Source organism: Chanodichthys erythropterus, chromosome 9, assembly GCF_024489055.1.
Source record: "Chanodichthys erythropterus isolate Z2021 chromosome 9, ASM2448905v1, whole genome shotgun sequence".
Taxonomy (NCBI): domain Eukaryota; kingdom Metazoa; phylum Chordata; class Actinopteri; order Cypriniformes; family Xenocyprididae; genus Chanodichthys; species Chanodichthys erythropterus.
This window is the reverse complement of record NC_090229.1, coordinates 13473139-13487230: the sequence shown is the minus strand read 5'-3', so window position 1 is coordinate 13487230 and position 14092 is coordinate 13473139. Positions and strand designations below refer to the sequence as shown.

The window sequence follows — 14092 nt, the reverse complement described above, 5'->3', positions numbered from 1 at the left end:
ACTTTGAAACAACCATAGGGTAAAAACATTTACAGGAACGAATTACTTCAAATTGAAATAACAAGTTTTTGCTTAATTATATGTTTTGCTGTTTCTTCAGGGTTGGACAAGTTGTAAACATTACAGCCAAAGTCAACAGAGCCTTCACATCCAGCATGGAGGTTTGTGGGATCAACTACTATTTAATATTCACTTAATATCTTTACAAAGTTATTGAACCAAACTGAATCAACACTGAACTGATTTCAGCTGAACAATGACACTATTGTCTTTTAGAGCTGCTTTTTCTGTTTCTGTTTGCATCATTGAATCATTATTTTCCTGTTTATCACAGTTTAGACTGTCAGCCAATTCACACAGAATCTGTTTTTGCTTTGAAAAAGGCGAGACGCAGGCAGTGGAATGGGGAAAAATGCAAGGTCTCGAGACACGTTTTTCAAAAGTTGAACTGATTTTAACTTGAGCGCTGAGTTTTTAGAACGCCATGCCACGCACGAGACGCTGCAAAAGATGCAAGACGCGAGCGCAACGGTCAAACATGTCTGTCTGGCACGTGTTTACATAGAACAATAATTGAAAAGTAATTGCACGGCCCCTAAAGCTGCTTTGAAACAATTTGTATTGTATAAAGCACTATATAAATAAAGGAGACTATTTAGTGCAAATTAGTGAGCACAAATTATTTTATTATGTGAAATCAAACATCTATTGATGGACATTTGAACTATTGAACAACCAAAACACTGCATGTCACTTTTTCTCTAGCTTGTGCGCTAATCCAGTTGCGAATATTGTTGACCCAGTGTTCATGATTTGTAATTCACTATGGACAAAAGCTTCTGCTAAATGAATAACACTAAATGTATGACTGATGATGTCGGTCTTTGTCACAGGTTGGGATTTCAGTGAGCTGTGAAGATCTCTTTAGTGACAGGCAGTGGAAGGTCTGCCACGCTTTCGCCACCTTTGTGGCCCGTCGTACCGAAGCAGGAAAGGTAAGAAATGTCAAGTCAAACCAATTTAGAGCAGACTTTTTAGGCGCACATTTGAATCAGATTTATGAAGAAGATCTTTGATTTGGTCCTTGAGTTATTAGAGTTGTAATTCATCAGTGCAACGTTTGGGTTTGCACAGGTACAGCTCAAGCAGGCGATTCCACACACGCAGGCAGAGCAGATGGAGTACAGCCTCGCAGCCGAGCGCAGGAGGATGAGACTAATCCACGCAGAGACTATTATCGATCTCCTCAGCAGCTGCTCCTCTCAGACAGGTGAGCAGAAACACTGCTCACTCACTTTCTCCAGGTGTGTTTGTTTACTTCCAAGACTTTGAAGAGAGGCCACAGGAAATGAGTCATGAATCAGAAGTTGTGTTCTGATTAAAGGTGTCATTCGGCTTGTTTGGTGTCTCTTCATGAGTATTCCGCCAACATTCATTTAAGCATATATGTGTGCAGTAAACCTTCACCGTTCGCTTACAAAAGGTCACGTGGTTTGAAGTGTGTAGAATAAATAGACTGTAAGATGCACTAGCTCTGATGAGTGGTGCTCTATTTGTTTGTCAGTGAGCGAGGATCTTGATTACCAGGATGCGGTGCCTGCAGAGCGAACTCGGGTAGAAAGCGTCGAGCTGGTGCTCCCGCCTCATGCCAATCACCAGGTCAGCACCTTCGGTGGACAAATCATGGCATGGATGGAGAATGTAGCCACCATCTCTGCCAGGTGTACAGTCACTATTCTACTACAGTCAAAGAGAAAAACATTGGTAAAGAAATCATTGGTGTTTTGTACTATTATACTCTGTATGCTTTTTCCTCTAGCCGTTTGTGTAATGCTCACCCAACTCTGCGGAGCATAGACATGTTCCACTTTCGTGGCCCCTCCCACATTGGAGACAGACTGGTGTTGAAGGCAATCGTAAACAACGCTTTCAAGAAAAGGTACCACTATATGAAGAAAAATTAGTGGACCACTGGGATGGCTATGGCTATATTAACCGCAAACATTCAAAAGTTCCACATTAATAGGCTTTGTTTAGATAATACTTGTTTAATACTTTTATTCAGCAATGATGCATTAAATTGATTGACAAAAGTCTTTTACATTGTTACAAAAGTCCTGTTTTAAACAAATGCTGTTATTTTAAACTTTCTATTCATAAAAGAATCCTGAAAAATCTATTACAGTCTCCACAAAAAATATTAAGCAGCAACTATACATTGATAATAATAAGAATTGTTTCTTAAGCACCAAATAAACATATCAGATTGATTTCTGATGGATCATGTGACACTGAAGACTGGAGTAATGATGCAGAAAGTTCACCTTTGCCAACACAAGAATAAATTACACTTTAAAATACATTCAAATAGAAAACAGTTATTTGAAATTGTAATATTTCACAATATTACCATATATATATATATATATATATATATATATATATATATATATATATATATATATATATATATATATATATATATATATATATATAGTTTATCCTATATTTTATTATATAAAAATTAGGGCTGTTCAACAATTATCGTGTACAAAATAAGAGGCTGTGTTTACGTAATATATGTGTGTTTGTTTTGTGTATAATTATTATATATATATATATATATATATATATATATATATATATATATATATATATATAAATATACACACATACATGTATATATTTTCTATACAAATATTTACATTTATATATAATTTAAATATATAAAAATATAAATATATTTATATATTTATACATACATGCTTATATTTCTTAAATATATACATGTATGTGTGTGTATTTATATATACATAATAATTATACACAAAACAGACACACATATATTACATAAACACAGACTCTTATTTTGTACACGTTGAACAGCCCTAATAAAAATGAAGTGGATTTAAAATATAAACATTTTTATTTTTATTATATTGTTATTGCTGATTCTGCTCAATCTTTACTGCAGTATACGAGAATATGCTTAACTGGTTAATGCCTTGTGTATGTAATTATTTTCATTTAATAAAGGGAAAAAAAAAAATATATATATATATATATATATATTTTACTGTTTTTAATATTATATTAATTATATTATATTATATTATATTATATTATATTATATTATATTATATTATATTATATTATATTATATTATATTATATTATTATAATATATATTATATTTTATAATATTTTATAATATCATACAATAAAAGCTATGGCTCAGTATCACTTACATCCATGAATCAAGAAGCCTGATTTATACTTGTACAACTGTTATGTTGTGTGTGCTATTCCAGTATGGAGGTGGGAGTGTGTGCAGAGGCCTATCAGGGTGGAGAGCCCCTGCGACACATCAACACCGCCTTCATGACCTTTGAGGTCTTGGACAATGACAGGAAGCCATGCACTTTGCCAAGGATACGGCCCGAGCCTGTGGTGAGCTCTGTAACATTCTTATAATCCCCCACATGTTGGAAGAGTTAAACGTTTTGACAGAGGAGATTGTTGGATGTGTTCAAGAGGGTGAAACAGAATAAATGCTGGAACTGAAGTGCTTGTGTGACATAAAACATGGAGTTTTTAATACTGTATCTTATTTAGATTAGATTTATATTTTAGATTAGAAATCATAATCTCCTCATCCTGTTTTTTTAGGATGGTAAGAGGCGCTTTCAGGAAGCCATAGCCAGAAAGAAAATTCGCCTTGACAGGTAGGATCCTGTAGATTGTCTCTATTATAACAGGTGGTCATATTCTTATGATATCAAGTGCTATTTATAAGCTCTGGCTGTGTCATATTCAAAGTTTACTTTACAGCTTTAAAAATTCCTGCATGGCAGACCAGCATAGCATACTAGATCACATGAGTATGCTCTCCTCTTACAGGAAGTACATAATATCCTGCAAGCAAAGTGAGGTTCCTCTCTCGGTTCCCTGGGACCCAAGTAACCAGGTATATTAACCTGTTCTAAGATGTATAAATGTCATGAATATAATCAAAATACTTTACTGAATCATATGACTATTCCATATCTTGGCAGATGTACCTCAGTTACAATAACGTTTCGGCACTAAAGATGCTAGTTGCCCGGACCAACTGGGTCTTAACCTCAGAGAAAAACAAGGTGGATACGCTTTGTAAATCCTATTTTTAAAGATTTCATTTGGTCCTTTTGAGATTACATGGGTGGCTTGAGCAGTCAAAAATGCTATAGAAGATTGAGAGAAATTTATGAGCTGAAACTTTGTGCCCAGGTGAGTTTATACACACTGGAGGAGAACCAGACGTTGTGCTTTAAGGTGGAGACCCATGTGGCCGTGGCAGCTGAGCAGGTGTTTCTGTTACTGTCTGATCTAAGGCGAAGGAAGGCATGGGATCACCACTACCAGTATGTCAAATGCATTTTCTGCAATTTGGAGAACAACAATGTAAATTATATGAACATGACTGTGAGGAATCTCAAGAGAATGGCTCACTAATATAACATTTGAATTATTTACAATTACTACATCTCATATTTCTCTATTATTCATCTTCCCAAACAACCAATATGACCAGGGTGACTGGTACAGAAAATATTGAATATTGAATATATAAAGTATATATAAAGTATATACTTAATTTTTCATGTTCCGCTTCATCTTGCGCACAAGCCTTTCAGAGTATACTTTTTTGGGCGTGAGCATGGAAAGATCTAGTAGACTTTTGTGTTCAAGTGTTCAAATCACTCACACATGGACACAAAAACTGGGCGGCCAAAATATACTTTCAATTAAAATCTATAAATGAACTCTCTCTTTTTCTCTCTATGTATACAGTATTATACACATACACACACACATATGAAATTGAACAGATACACGTATATGATTAATTAGCTATATTATAATCTCAGTTGCATCTGAGTTCTCTTTAAAATAAGCAATTTCAGACATTTTAAACCTTTAAAAATAGAAATAAAACAAAATATAAAAAATAAACTTAATTGTAAGCTTGGATCTGTTTGGTCCACTTTTCGCTGCAACAAATTTAAATCAAATGTCACTTTTACAGTCATCTTTTTGTTTTCATGCAAAAGAACTGTATTTTATGTCAAAGGGCAATCTGAGATATCTTAAAGTTTGTCTGCTTCAGTGACTAAATTATCAGCCAGTTTCAAATTACTTAACGTAGAACATAACTGAACTTATAAAACAGTTAGTTCCTGTCCTGTCCATTCTGATTGGTCAATAGCTGTGTTTTATTCATAATAAAACACGGCTATGGCCGCTTCACCCAACGGTTCTGTGTATCACTACACAAAACCCTTAGCAACCACTCTTAGCAATGTAAACTGTTTGTTCTCAATTGATATTGTTCATTGAAGCTTACTGTATTATGTTGAAGAGTATTGTGAGAAAGAGATCAAGTGAGCGAGGTTATTACCTTTATTCAGATTTAGCATTGTTTTTCCCGGTTTTCCCGTGACTGACAGAGCTAGTCAAAGCATTTGTCAGTTGTGTCTTATTTTGTGTTCACAACAATTCAGTCTTTTAAATGTAAAAGTCTTCGCTACTGACTGACACATTCATAAATACAGTCTTTGCTGCCATCTAATGGCGTAATAGTGTATCTTCTGTTGCTGTTCACGGTCAGGGACTATTTTTTTAAGCGGAAGGAAGACTTTTAGTTAAAGTTTACTTCATGAAAGTTGCATTAATACATATTTTTAGCTTTAATATTTGTATTGTGTTTTAACCATTTTATAAAAGCAATAAGGTACTCGAGGCTAGTGCTATATTGTGAATAAGTCACGATACAGCACAGCCTCTCATACCTTATTACTTACATAATACATATGCTCTAATACAGAGAGTGTGAAGTGATAACCAACTCACATGAAGATGACACCATCTACCGTGTTGTCACCCCCTCTGTGACTAAAGGAGGCAAAGTCCAGGAATTCATCCTCCTGGCCTCTAGGAGGCGCCCTTGTGATTCTGGGTAAACCTCTAAATCCTTAAGACTGTATTTTGTCTTTTGTCTTTCCAATTACAATATAACATAAGTTATTATATCTTTGTCCTTTTCAGAGACCCTTACTTGATTGCCTTACGCTCTGTGACCCTGCCTGCGCACCCTCCTACTGAAGACTACAACAGAGGAGAGGTGCTCTGTGCAGGGTTCAGTATCTGGGAAGAGGAAAGCACTTTCACTAAGGTAATAAATACACAGAAAGCCTAATGGACACTTATAATGAATGACTGAATGAGTCAAAGTTCAAGAATTAACACAGCTTTAAACATAACAATCTCTTTAACTGAAATAATATACATGTACATTATAACTCATGTTTAGAGTGGTTCCTGGTTCTGCCACGTAGGTGTATTAAGTACTAAAGGTTAAGTGTGTCTGGCTTACATGCTTATGTATGCATTTCTATCAGATTTCTTACTACAACCAAGCCACTCCTGGCGTGCTGCCCTATATCTCCACTGACATCGCTGGGCTTTCCTCCAGCTTCTACCGCACATTTGCCTCTTGTAGCGCTTTCCTGGAGGGGAATAAAGACAGCCTGGCTTCTCTGCCCACCTCCACTCCGCGAGAAAACTCGGGAAGAAGTTGAAGTCGACATTATGTGCTATTCAAAAATTGATTTCATTTCTGAAAAAAAAATTTTTAGAGTCAAGGTTTCACTGTAGAAATGGGATGACATAGACATTTACATTTGAGTTCAGTATAAAAGATCATGAATTGGTAGGTACATAAAACTCATGAATTCAGAAAAAGGCATTAGCATTGTTATCAGGAGTCTTCTTCTGTTTAAAACACCAGATCGTAAATATATTAGAAATTATTTTGTGATGTAGACATGATGAGTATTTATATTATTTAAAAAATAGATCATATATTTTTTAGATATTTCACCTTGTAGAATCTAGACTATAAGCTAGAATTCAGGGTCATGTGCAATTGTAAAAAATCTCTAGACGTTCACAATGACTTTAGTACTGAGAATAAAACAAATAAACTTCAAATAGGTGGCAAGGTCGATATGTGGTACTTCCTGTGACATGCAAAATCAAGTTTGCATAGATTTTCAGTCTAGTCATTTACAAATGTTAGATTCTGTCTTTTTATGTCAGGCCAGAACAATACATTGAATTTCACATTGCTGATTTGTTGGACTTTTTTTTTTTTTCATAAATACTAATACATATGTAGCAATTTAGTGTGGTACATCTTTATTTATTCTCAAGCAAAACTGGCTTTGGCATTAAATGATGACTTAAAAGATCTTCCTGTTATACTGTGAATGTTGAGAAATACAGCAATGATATGTTATTTGACGTTCTTCTTTCTTAAGTGCTATTTTAATGAGTGTAATGATGTGTTAATGTGGAATTATTTGTTATGTAAAGTTAGACTGTGGCTTTAATACTAGTTGCTCTTGACTTGTGCCTGACGGATGGGGGTGGTTGTGTATTAGGAGAGTATTTTTGGATCCCTGTTATGTAATGTTTTGGATATTGAAAAGAGGAGCAGATCCCAATACCTATAATATATATAATCTTTGCAGACATCTTCTGGTGAGTACTACTATAATATATTATACTATTCTATACAGTAAGTCTGCTTTTGAATCTACAAAAACACACATTCAAATGTCATATTCCATGTTAAACTGAGTTTAATATAAAAAATTCATGCATCTATTGCTGGTTACCACGTTTCCACGTGTTGTATCTAAGTACGGCTCTCGCTAGAGAGTTGTGCTGTTGGCTGAAACTGCAAACCATCTCTTGCTCCTGGAACCTCCTTTTCCTCTCTTCCAGAAACTGGGAATGTTTCTGACGTGCATGATGGATGTCCTGTTCCAGCTTGGCTCTCTGTAGAGTGAGAGTTTTCTCCATATCCGCCCTTTCACGCTCCTCACGCAGACGTACTTCTGTTCTTCGAGCCTCCATGAAGTCGTATCTGCGGCCTTTGGCTACTTCACGGTCAATGTGGTGCTCAGTTACCTTCTCTGCGAGGTTTCTCTGCATTCTGGCCTTGTCAAATGTTTGATGGGCTCTTTCAATGACTTTAAAGGGGGTGAGACTGATGTTGTCATGGCAATGACCAATCAGATGCTTCCCTGAAGTAATGGCAGGTGAGTGAGGCTGTAGACCAGGTCTTTGAGTGTGAAAATGGCTGATGGCTTCACGGATGTCCTGTCCCGCAGATTTACGGGACCACAACATGTCAGTCAATGGCTCACTCTGGTGGACCAAAGCCTTCAGTCCCAAAACATGAAAGGTTCCTTCCTCAATTTCTTCATTACAGAGATCACCAGTCACATTATCTAAAGATAAAAAAAAGAGACATTTGGTGAATCTAAATTAGAAATTAAAATTTCATCATCATTTACTCACCCTCAAGTTGTTCCAAACCTGTATGAATTTATTTATTCTGCTGAACACAAGAGAAGATATTTTGAAGAATGTCAGTAAACAAACAATTGACTTCCATAGTATTTTTTTTTTCATACTATGGAAGTTAGTGTGGCCCATCAACTGTTTGATTACAGACTTTCTTTTGTGTTCAGAAGAAGAAGAAATTAATACAGGTTCGGAACAATTTGAGAGTGAGTAAATGATGACAGAATTTTCATTTTTGGGTGAACTATACCTTTAAGAGAGCTAATTAAAGCCAATACTCTGTTGTACCTTGGTCAAATGTGCTTATTTGGACTTCAGATTTCAGACTTCTGCAGTCAGGGGTGTTGTACGGTACTTGTATGTCTTGTTGACCATCAAATGTTTCATTTGTAGCTTCCTGAAAAACCTGTGTAAAAGTGAACAATGCATGATTACTAAATGGTTTATGTGTTCAGTGTTAATACTTATGTTGTCACATTACCTCTGGGTAGATAGTTTCCATTAGCGTATTGAGGTTTACGTGAAGTCTTTTGATCTCTGTATTCTTTTCCTTTGGCTGAGAAACATAACCACATGTTAATACAGCACCTAAGCATTTAAAGTACCACTAAATCTTACAAACAGAACTATACCTTTTTATGACTTTATCAACATTTTAGAATTATTTCATAGATTTGGTTAATTTTAATATATTTTTTTTCTGGTTACAAAGCATACTTTCAACTAATTAACAATATCCAGTATATGTGAAACCATTAAAAAGTTTAGGGTCAGTAAGATTTTTTTTTTTTTTTTTAAGGAATACTAAGGACATTTATAATATTACAAAAAATTTCAGTTTCAAATGAATCCATCAAAAAATATTGAAAAAAATGTATCACGGTTTCCACAAAATTTTTTAGCAGCACAACTGTTTTCAGCATTGAGGATATTAAGAAATATTTCTTGAGCAGCAAATCAGCATATTATAATAATTCTGAAGGATCATGTGACTGAAGACTGGAGTAATGATGCTGAACATTCAGCTTTCACAAAATTACTGTTTTTTAATCAAATATATAATTAAATATAACATTAAAACTTTTGTGAAATATAGTACATACTAGCTCATGGTTGTCATCTGTGTCCTCCCTCATGGTTTTCTGAGACTGAGATGGTTCCTGCTCACTTTCTGATGAATGGTTGATGAATGGTTTCCCAGATGCTATACGTTTCTTTGTGCTACAAAGTCTGACAATGCATAATTCCTCTTAAAAACCAACTTCTAGACTGACCCACTGAATAAATATGCCAAATAATATCTCTACCTGTAAGTAATTTCTCTGTACTTTTATAGTGAAGCATAAAATGTTGCATGGCAAATGTCAAGATATCAACATAACATATTTACCCAAGACTTTTTCTGATTAAATGGCCTCGGATCCAGCGCTGTATAATAAGTGTAGGAGAATAAACGGCCTGGATCCTGTTTATTTCAGTGATTATCTTGTACACCGCTTTCATCTCTGTCTCAAATGAATTCTGAAGAAAAAGAAAACATCAAAATATGATTTGGACACAACAGTAAACACAGCAAACTAAGAAGACAATAATGAGCACTAACCGGCTTTGTAGATGGGTACAAATTGACACAAAAGTGTTGCTTCATTGCTTTGAATTGAAAGGGAAGGGACCAGTTTTGGATGATTTCCTCGTCAGAGATAACAAAGTTGTCCAAGGCTTTCAGTGACCATATGTTATTGACCAGACAGTGCCTGTAGTTCTTCTTTAAACTGAGCGGGGTGTCATAGAGAGTTAAAGCAGTCAGGTTTAAACAGCCTGACAGACCTTTAATATTGTTCCAGGCTGACATGTTGTTGTCGTGTAGATATAGAAGCTGTAATTCTTTCAGATGACTCCAATATGAAGCATCAGGGAGGTGAACGATCTGACACAAAGATGATTATTAGTGATTTATAAAGTGAATCAAATATTCAGGGTTCAGTTAAATTAAGTAAATACCTGATTGCCTTTCAAATCTAACTTCACCAAGTGAGTGCATGCCATCAAAGCTTCGATCCTGGTCAGAAAGTTGTCAGCCAAGATGCAAATCCTCAGTGCTCTGCAAGATCCAATCTGATCCAGACTTTTTAAAAGCAAACTGCTCAATCTGACCATCACAATGTCCTTTGGGTCTTTCTCACCCTCTGATATCCAGTAGCCATGATCCAGTATCAGGGACTGGGAGCAGTTTAACAAATAAGCCCAGTGTGCGTTCAGTGAATCCATTTTTACATCTTTGTGAAATTCATGTCTTTTCCATTTTCTGAAGGAAACAAAACATCCTGGATTATGCCTATTGTCAACACTGCATGATGATAGTACTTTTATCCAAATACATATTTGCATGTTTAACTGAAATGAAACTGTTTAAATCTCAATCTGCTGTTGAGTTTGTTCTTACCATGGTTGTGTGCCTGGCTCTCAATTGTACTCTTTTGTTGGCTGAATGAATGTAAGATAAAAGTTGCTATGACAACAATGGTTGGAAATACAAGAATCTTCTCCAAACATTTTCTTGTAAAACACTCACACTACATAACAAATAAAATGAATATTAATTTTAAGTGGGGAGAGTTGAATATTTTGAATAATTAATTCAGTTTAATGTAAATGATTTTGATGAAGAGAACGAGAGAGAAAAAAAACAAAGACGTCAGAGTTCGTTTGTCACATGACTGGAACCCGGAAGTTCCCGTGTAAACACAAGTTAAGGGAGATTCTCTGACTTTTGAACACGGATATTTTCGCAGATGTTTCCATACATGTGTTATCAGTGATCGTCAGTTGATTCATATTCGTCGTTTATTAAAGTTTCAGATTTTATTGTATTTGATTGGTCGCATAATGGCAGAGTTCGTAAACGTGCATCTGCAAAACTCCACCAAAGAGAAAATTGAAAAATTCAACCAATTGAGAGGTAAAGTTTCTATTATATCTTCAAATTACTTTTTCTATATAGAATTTAAAGCTGTTTGAATTTTATTGCACGGTGATGGTACCATGGTATTAGATATGGCTATTGAATGGTTGCCTTATTCATATACTATTACATGGTATTCTTTGCAATCCCCTTTTCAGTATTTTTTGATGTATTAGTGTTGCTGACTATATTGACACTTGTCTGCTGCTCATGAGGGTTTCTGTCCACAGGCAAAGAAGTTCAGACTGATGAATTCTGGGATCTTGTGGTTATTACTTCAGCGGACGAGGACCAGAGGTCTGCTTATGAAATTCAGATCACTGAGAAACTGGAGAGGAAAGAACTGCCTCTTGGCATCAGTTATCATGTGTTTGCAGATCCTCCAGGATGCAAGATTGGTGCGATATATATAAACACGTGTTTTTGATGTATTTCATGCACATTTTTAAGAATTGTTTATTCATCTGTCCATACAGGTAATGGTGGGTCCACATTACATTCACTGCAGTGTCTTCATGATAAATATGGAAAGTCTCTGTCTGGATTTAAAGTCATCCTTATTCATGCAGGTACTATATTAATCTATTTAATATTTATCATCCCACATTCTGGTGTTTTGTTGATTGTTAATGAGCATTAATGGGTCTTCCATTCACAAGTTTAAGATCAGTAAGATTTTTTAATGTTTTTGAAAGTCTCTTATGCTCACCAAAGCTGCATTTATTTGATCTAAAATACAGTAAAAACTGCAATATCGTGAAATATTAATACAATTTAAAATATCTGTTTTCTATATCAATATATTTTAAAATGTATTTTATTTGTGTGATGGAATTTTCAGCATCATTACTCAAGGCATATTTTTTCTTATTATTATTATTATCTAATAATAATACTTTTTCAGGATTCTTTGTTGAATACAAAGTTCAGAAAGAACAGAATTTATTTAAAATAGAAAACTTTTGTAACATTATAAATGTCTATAATGTCATACTTTAATCAATTTCATACATCCTTGCTGAATAAAAGCATTAATTAAAAATAATTTACTGAACCTAAACTTTTGAATGGTTGTGTTTGTAAAGGATAATGTACAGTAGGTGTTAGGGCAAAATAAATCCCAAAATGAAACAGGGGTCTTGTATATTAACCTAAAAAGGGGTTAACTTTGTGATAATGACTGGCTGACTGTACATTATCTTGCTTTTATATATACACATCTACTTACTTAATAAATAAATGGACAATCACTTTGAATTATTATATGATATGCACTTATTTATCTTATTAATTTTGTTATGTATGCAGGAGGATTCAGCCAACGTTTGCCCAATGCCAGTGCCCTGGGTAAAATATTCACAGCTTTGCCCCTGGGAAAACCTTTGTATCAGATGCTGGAGCTTAAACTTGCAATGTATGTGGATTTCCCTTCACACATGAAGCCGGGAATTCTGGTTACCTGTGCTGATGATATAGAGCTCTATAGTGTTCCTGACCAAGAGAACGTTGTGTTTGATAAGTCAGGTTTTACTGCCTTAGCACATCCCTCCCCTCTTTCTGTTGGTACCACACATGGAGTTTTTGTTCTAGAACCAGCAGAGATGGACAGAATCTGTGACATGGAATACAGAAATTGCTTTCAATTTTTGCATAAGCCAAACATCGAAAAGATGCGCAAATGCAACGCAGTATGCGAGCGGGAAGGAGAGGAGTTTGTTTACACTGACAGCACTTATTATGTTGATTATGGGACCGCAATGAGACTGCTGACCTTGTTAAGTGAAATCGAGCCTCTGACATGTGAAATCGATGCTTATGGGGACTTTCTTCAAGCCCTGGGACAAAGAGCTACTGTTGATTACACAGAAAACACAGCCAACGTCACAAAGAAGGAAAAAGGTCTCATTGAGATTCGCAGAAAGATTTTCCGTCGTCTCAAAGGCACTGCACTTAACGTCATCCTGCTCAACAACTCCAAGTTCTATCATGTCGGCACCACAGAGGAATACTTGTTCCACTTCACCGCTGACCCTTGTCTCAGAGCAGAGCTCGGCCTACTCTCTGCCGCTTTCAGCATGTGCGATTTGGAGCCATCGAAGAAAACTAGAGCTTGTGTGATGCATAGCATCCTGCATCCCACTGTGACCATATCCCAGGGCAGTGTTGTGGAATACTCCCGACTGGATGCTAAGGTTAACGTCGGTATTAGATCTATCATCAGCGGATGCTGGATTGGCACAGATCTAACCGTGCCGAGTGACACTTTCGTGCACTCTTTGTCTGTAAATCTGGATGGTAAAACAGGTTTTGTGACTGTGCTTTTTGGTATACAAGATGATCTAAAGAGAAATGTATCCAGCCCTGCTGATATGAAAGCACTGAGTTTGTTTAAGGTTAATCTAAAGGACTGTGTTGGGCTCTGGGGCTTGTGTCTCGAAAAGATCAGGTTCTCAGGAGACACATCCATGTGCAGTTTGTGGAATGCCTGCATTTTCCCAGTTTGTTCCGATCTAAAGGATTCATTTGTGATGTCACTGGGGATGGTCAAGGCATTGGATAGTGGAACCAAATTCACTCTTCCCAATAATACCATACTTACATCTTTACAGGAAACTCTACGGAACAAGAACTTGGAGGAAATGCTGAAATTTAGGAAAGAACTTTATGAAGACATTCTCAGGGTAAATTTAAGTAATTCTGTCTGAGCGTATGTTCG

The 14092-nt window shown here is 35.7% G+C and overlaps 3 protein-coding genes across 4 annotated transcripts in view; 2 read left to right on the top strand and 1 right to left on the bottom strand.

The window, feature by feature from the left end:
* acot11b (acyl-CoA thioesterase 11b) overlaps positions 1-7443 on the top strand; it is a 10024-nt gene extending 2581 nt beyond the window's left edge. The window contains exons 3-16 of the mRNA XM_067393597.1: positions 1-19; positions 101-161; positions 894-995; positions 1135-1270; positions 1565-1721; positions 1820-1939; positions 3311-3449; positions 3669-3724; positions 3900-3966; positions 4055-4138; positions 4269-4402; positions 5866-5997; positions 6087-6213; positions 6440-7443. The exon at positions 1-19 is cut by the window's left edge and continues 51 nt beyond it. Of these exons, the coding sequence (XP_067249698.1) occupies positions 1-19; positions 101-161; positions 894-995; positions 1135-1270; positions 1565-1721; positions 1820-1939; positions 3311-3449; positions 3669-3724; positions 3900-3966; positions 4055-4138; positions 4269-4402; positions 5866-5997; positions 6087-6213; positions 6440-6619 (1514 nt within the window). The 3' untranslated portion in view covers positions 6620-7443. The remainder of the gene's footprint in view (positions 20-100; positions 162-893; positions 996-1134; positions 1271-1564; positions 1722-1819; positions 1940-3310; positions 3450-3668; positions 3725-3899; positions 3967-4054; positions 4139-4268; positions 4403-5865; positions 5998-6086; positions 6214-6439) is intronic.
* Positions 7444-7692: 249 nt separating this feature from the next.
* Positions 7693-10682, bottom strand: lrriq3 (leucine rich repeats and IQ motif containing 3). Its single transcript, XM_067393598.1, has 7 exons — positions 10416-10682; positions 10018-10341; positions 9805-9935; positions 9518-9644; positions 8896-8970; positions 8703-8820; positions 7693-8338 (listed from the first exon to the last, which is right to left on the bottom strand). The coding sequence occupies exons 1-7, from the start codon at positions 10680-10682 to the stop codon at positions 7707-7709; spliced, it is 1674 nt and encodes a 557-aa protein (XP_067249699.1). The 3' UTR covers positions 7693-7706.
* A 455-nt stretch (positions 10683-11137) lies between these two features.
* fpgt (fucose-1-phosphate guanylyltransferase) lies at positions 11138-14092 on the top strand. Of its 2 annotated transcripts, none has more exons than XM_067394650.1 (4): positions 11138-11373; positions 11607-11673; positions 11853-11945; positions 12685-14092. In XM_067394650.1, exons 2-4 carry the CDS (start codon positions 11625-11627, stop codon positions 14079-14081), a joined length of 1539 nt encoding a protein of 512 aa, XP_067250751.1. In that variant the 5' UTR covers positions 11138-11373; positions 11607-11624; the 3' UTR covers positions 14082-14092. The 2 variants fall into 2 exon arrangements, with proteins under 2 accessions (XP_067250751.1, XP_067250750.1); XM_067394649.1 differs by having other exon boundaries at positions 11607-11774.

Coding starts and splice junctions, on each gene's coding strand:
- lrriq3 (XM_067393598.1), bottom strand. CDS start 10,682: ATGGATTCACTGAACGCACACTGGGCTTATTTGTTAAACTGCTCCCAG. Junction 9,936..10,017: donor TGTACCCATCTACAAAGCCG/GTTAGTGCTCAT, acceptor CTTTTTCTTCAG/AATTCATTTGAGACAGAGAT. Junction 8,971..9,517: donor CAGATGACAACCATGAGCTA/GTATGTACTATA, acceptor TATGTTTCTCAG/CCAAAGGAAAAGAATACAGA.
- fpgt (XM_067394649.1), top strand. CDS start 11,301: ATGGCAGAGTTCGTAAACGTGCATCTGCAAAACTCCACCAAAGAGAAA. Junction 11,374..11,606: donor AAAATTCAACCAATTGAGAG/GTAAAGTTTCTA, acceptor TTCTGTCCACAG/GCAAAGAAGTTCAGACTGAT. Junction 11,775..11,852: donor TCCTCCAGGATGCAAGATTG/GTGCGATATATA, acceptor CTGTCCATACAG/GTAATGGTGGGTCCACATTA.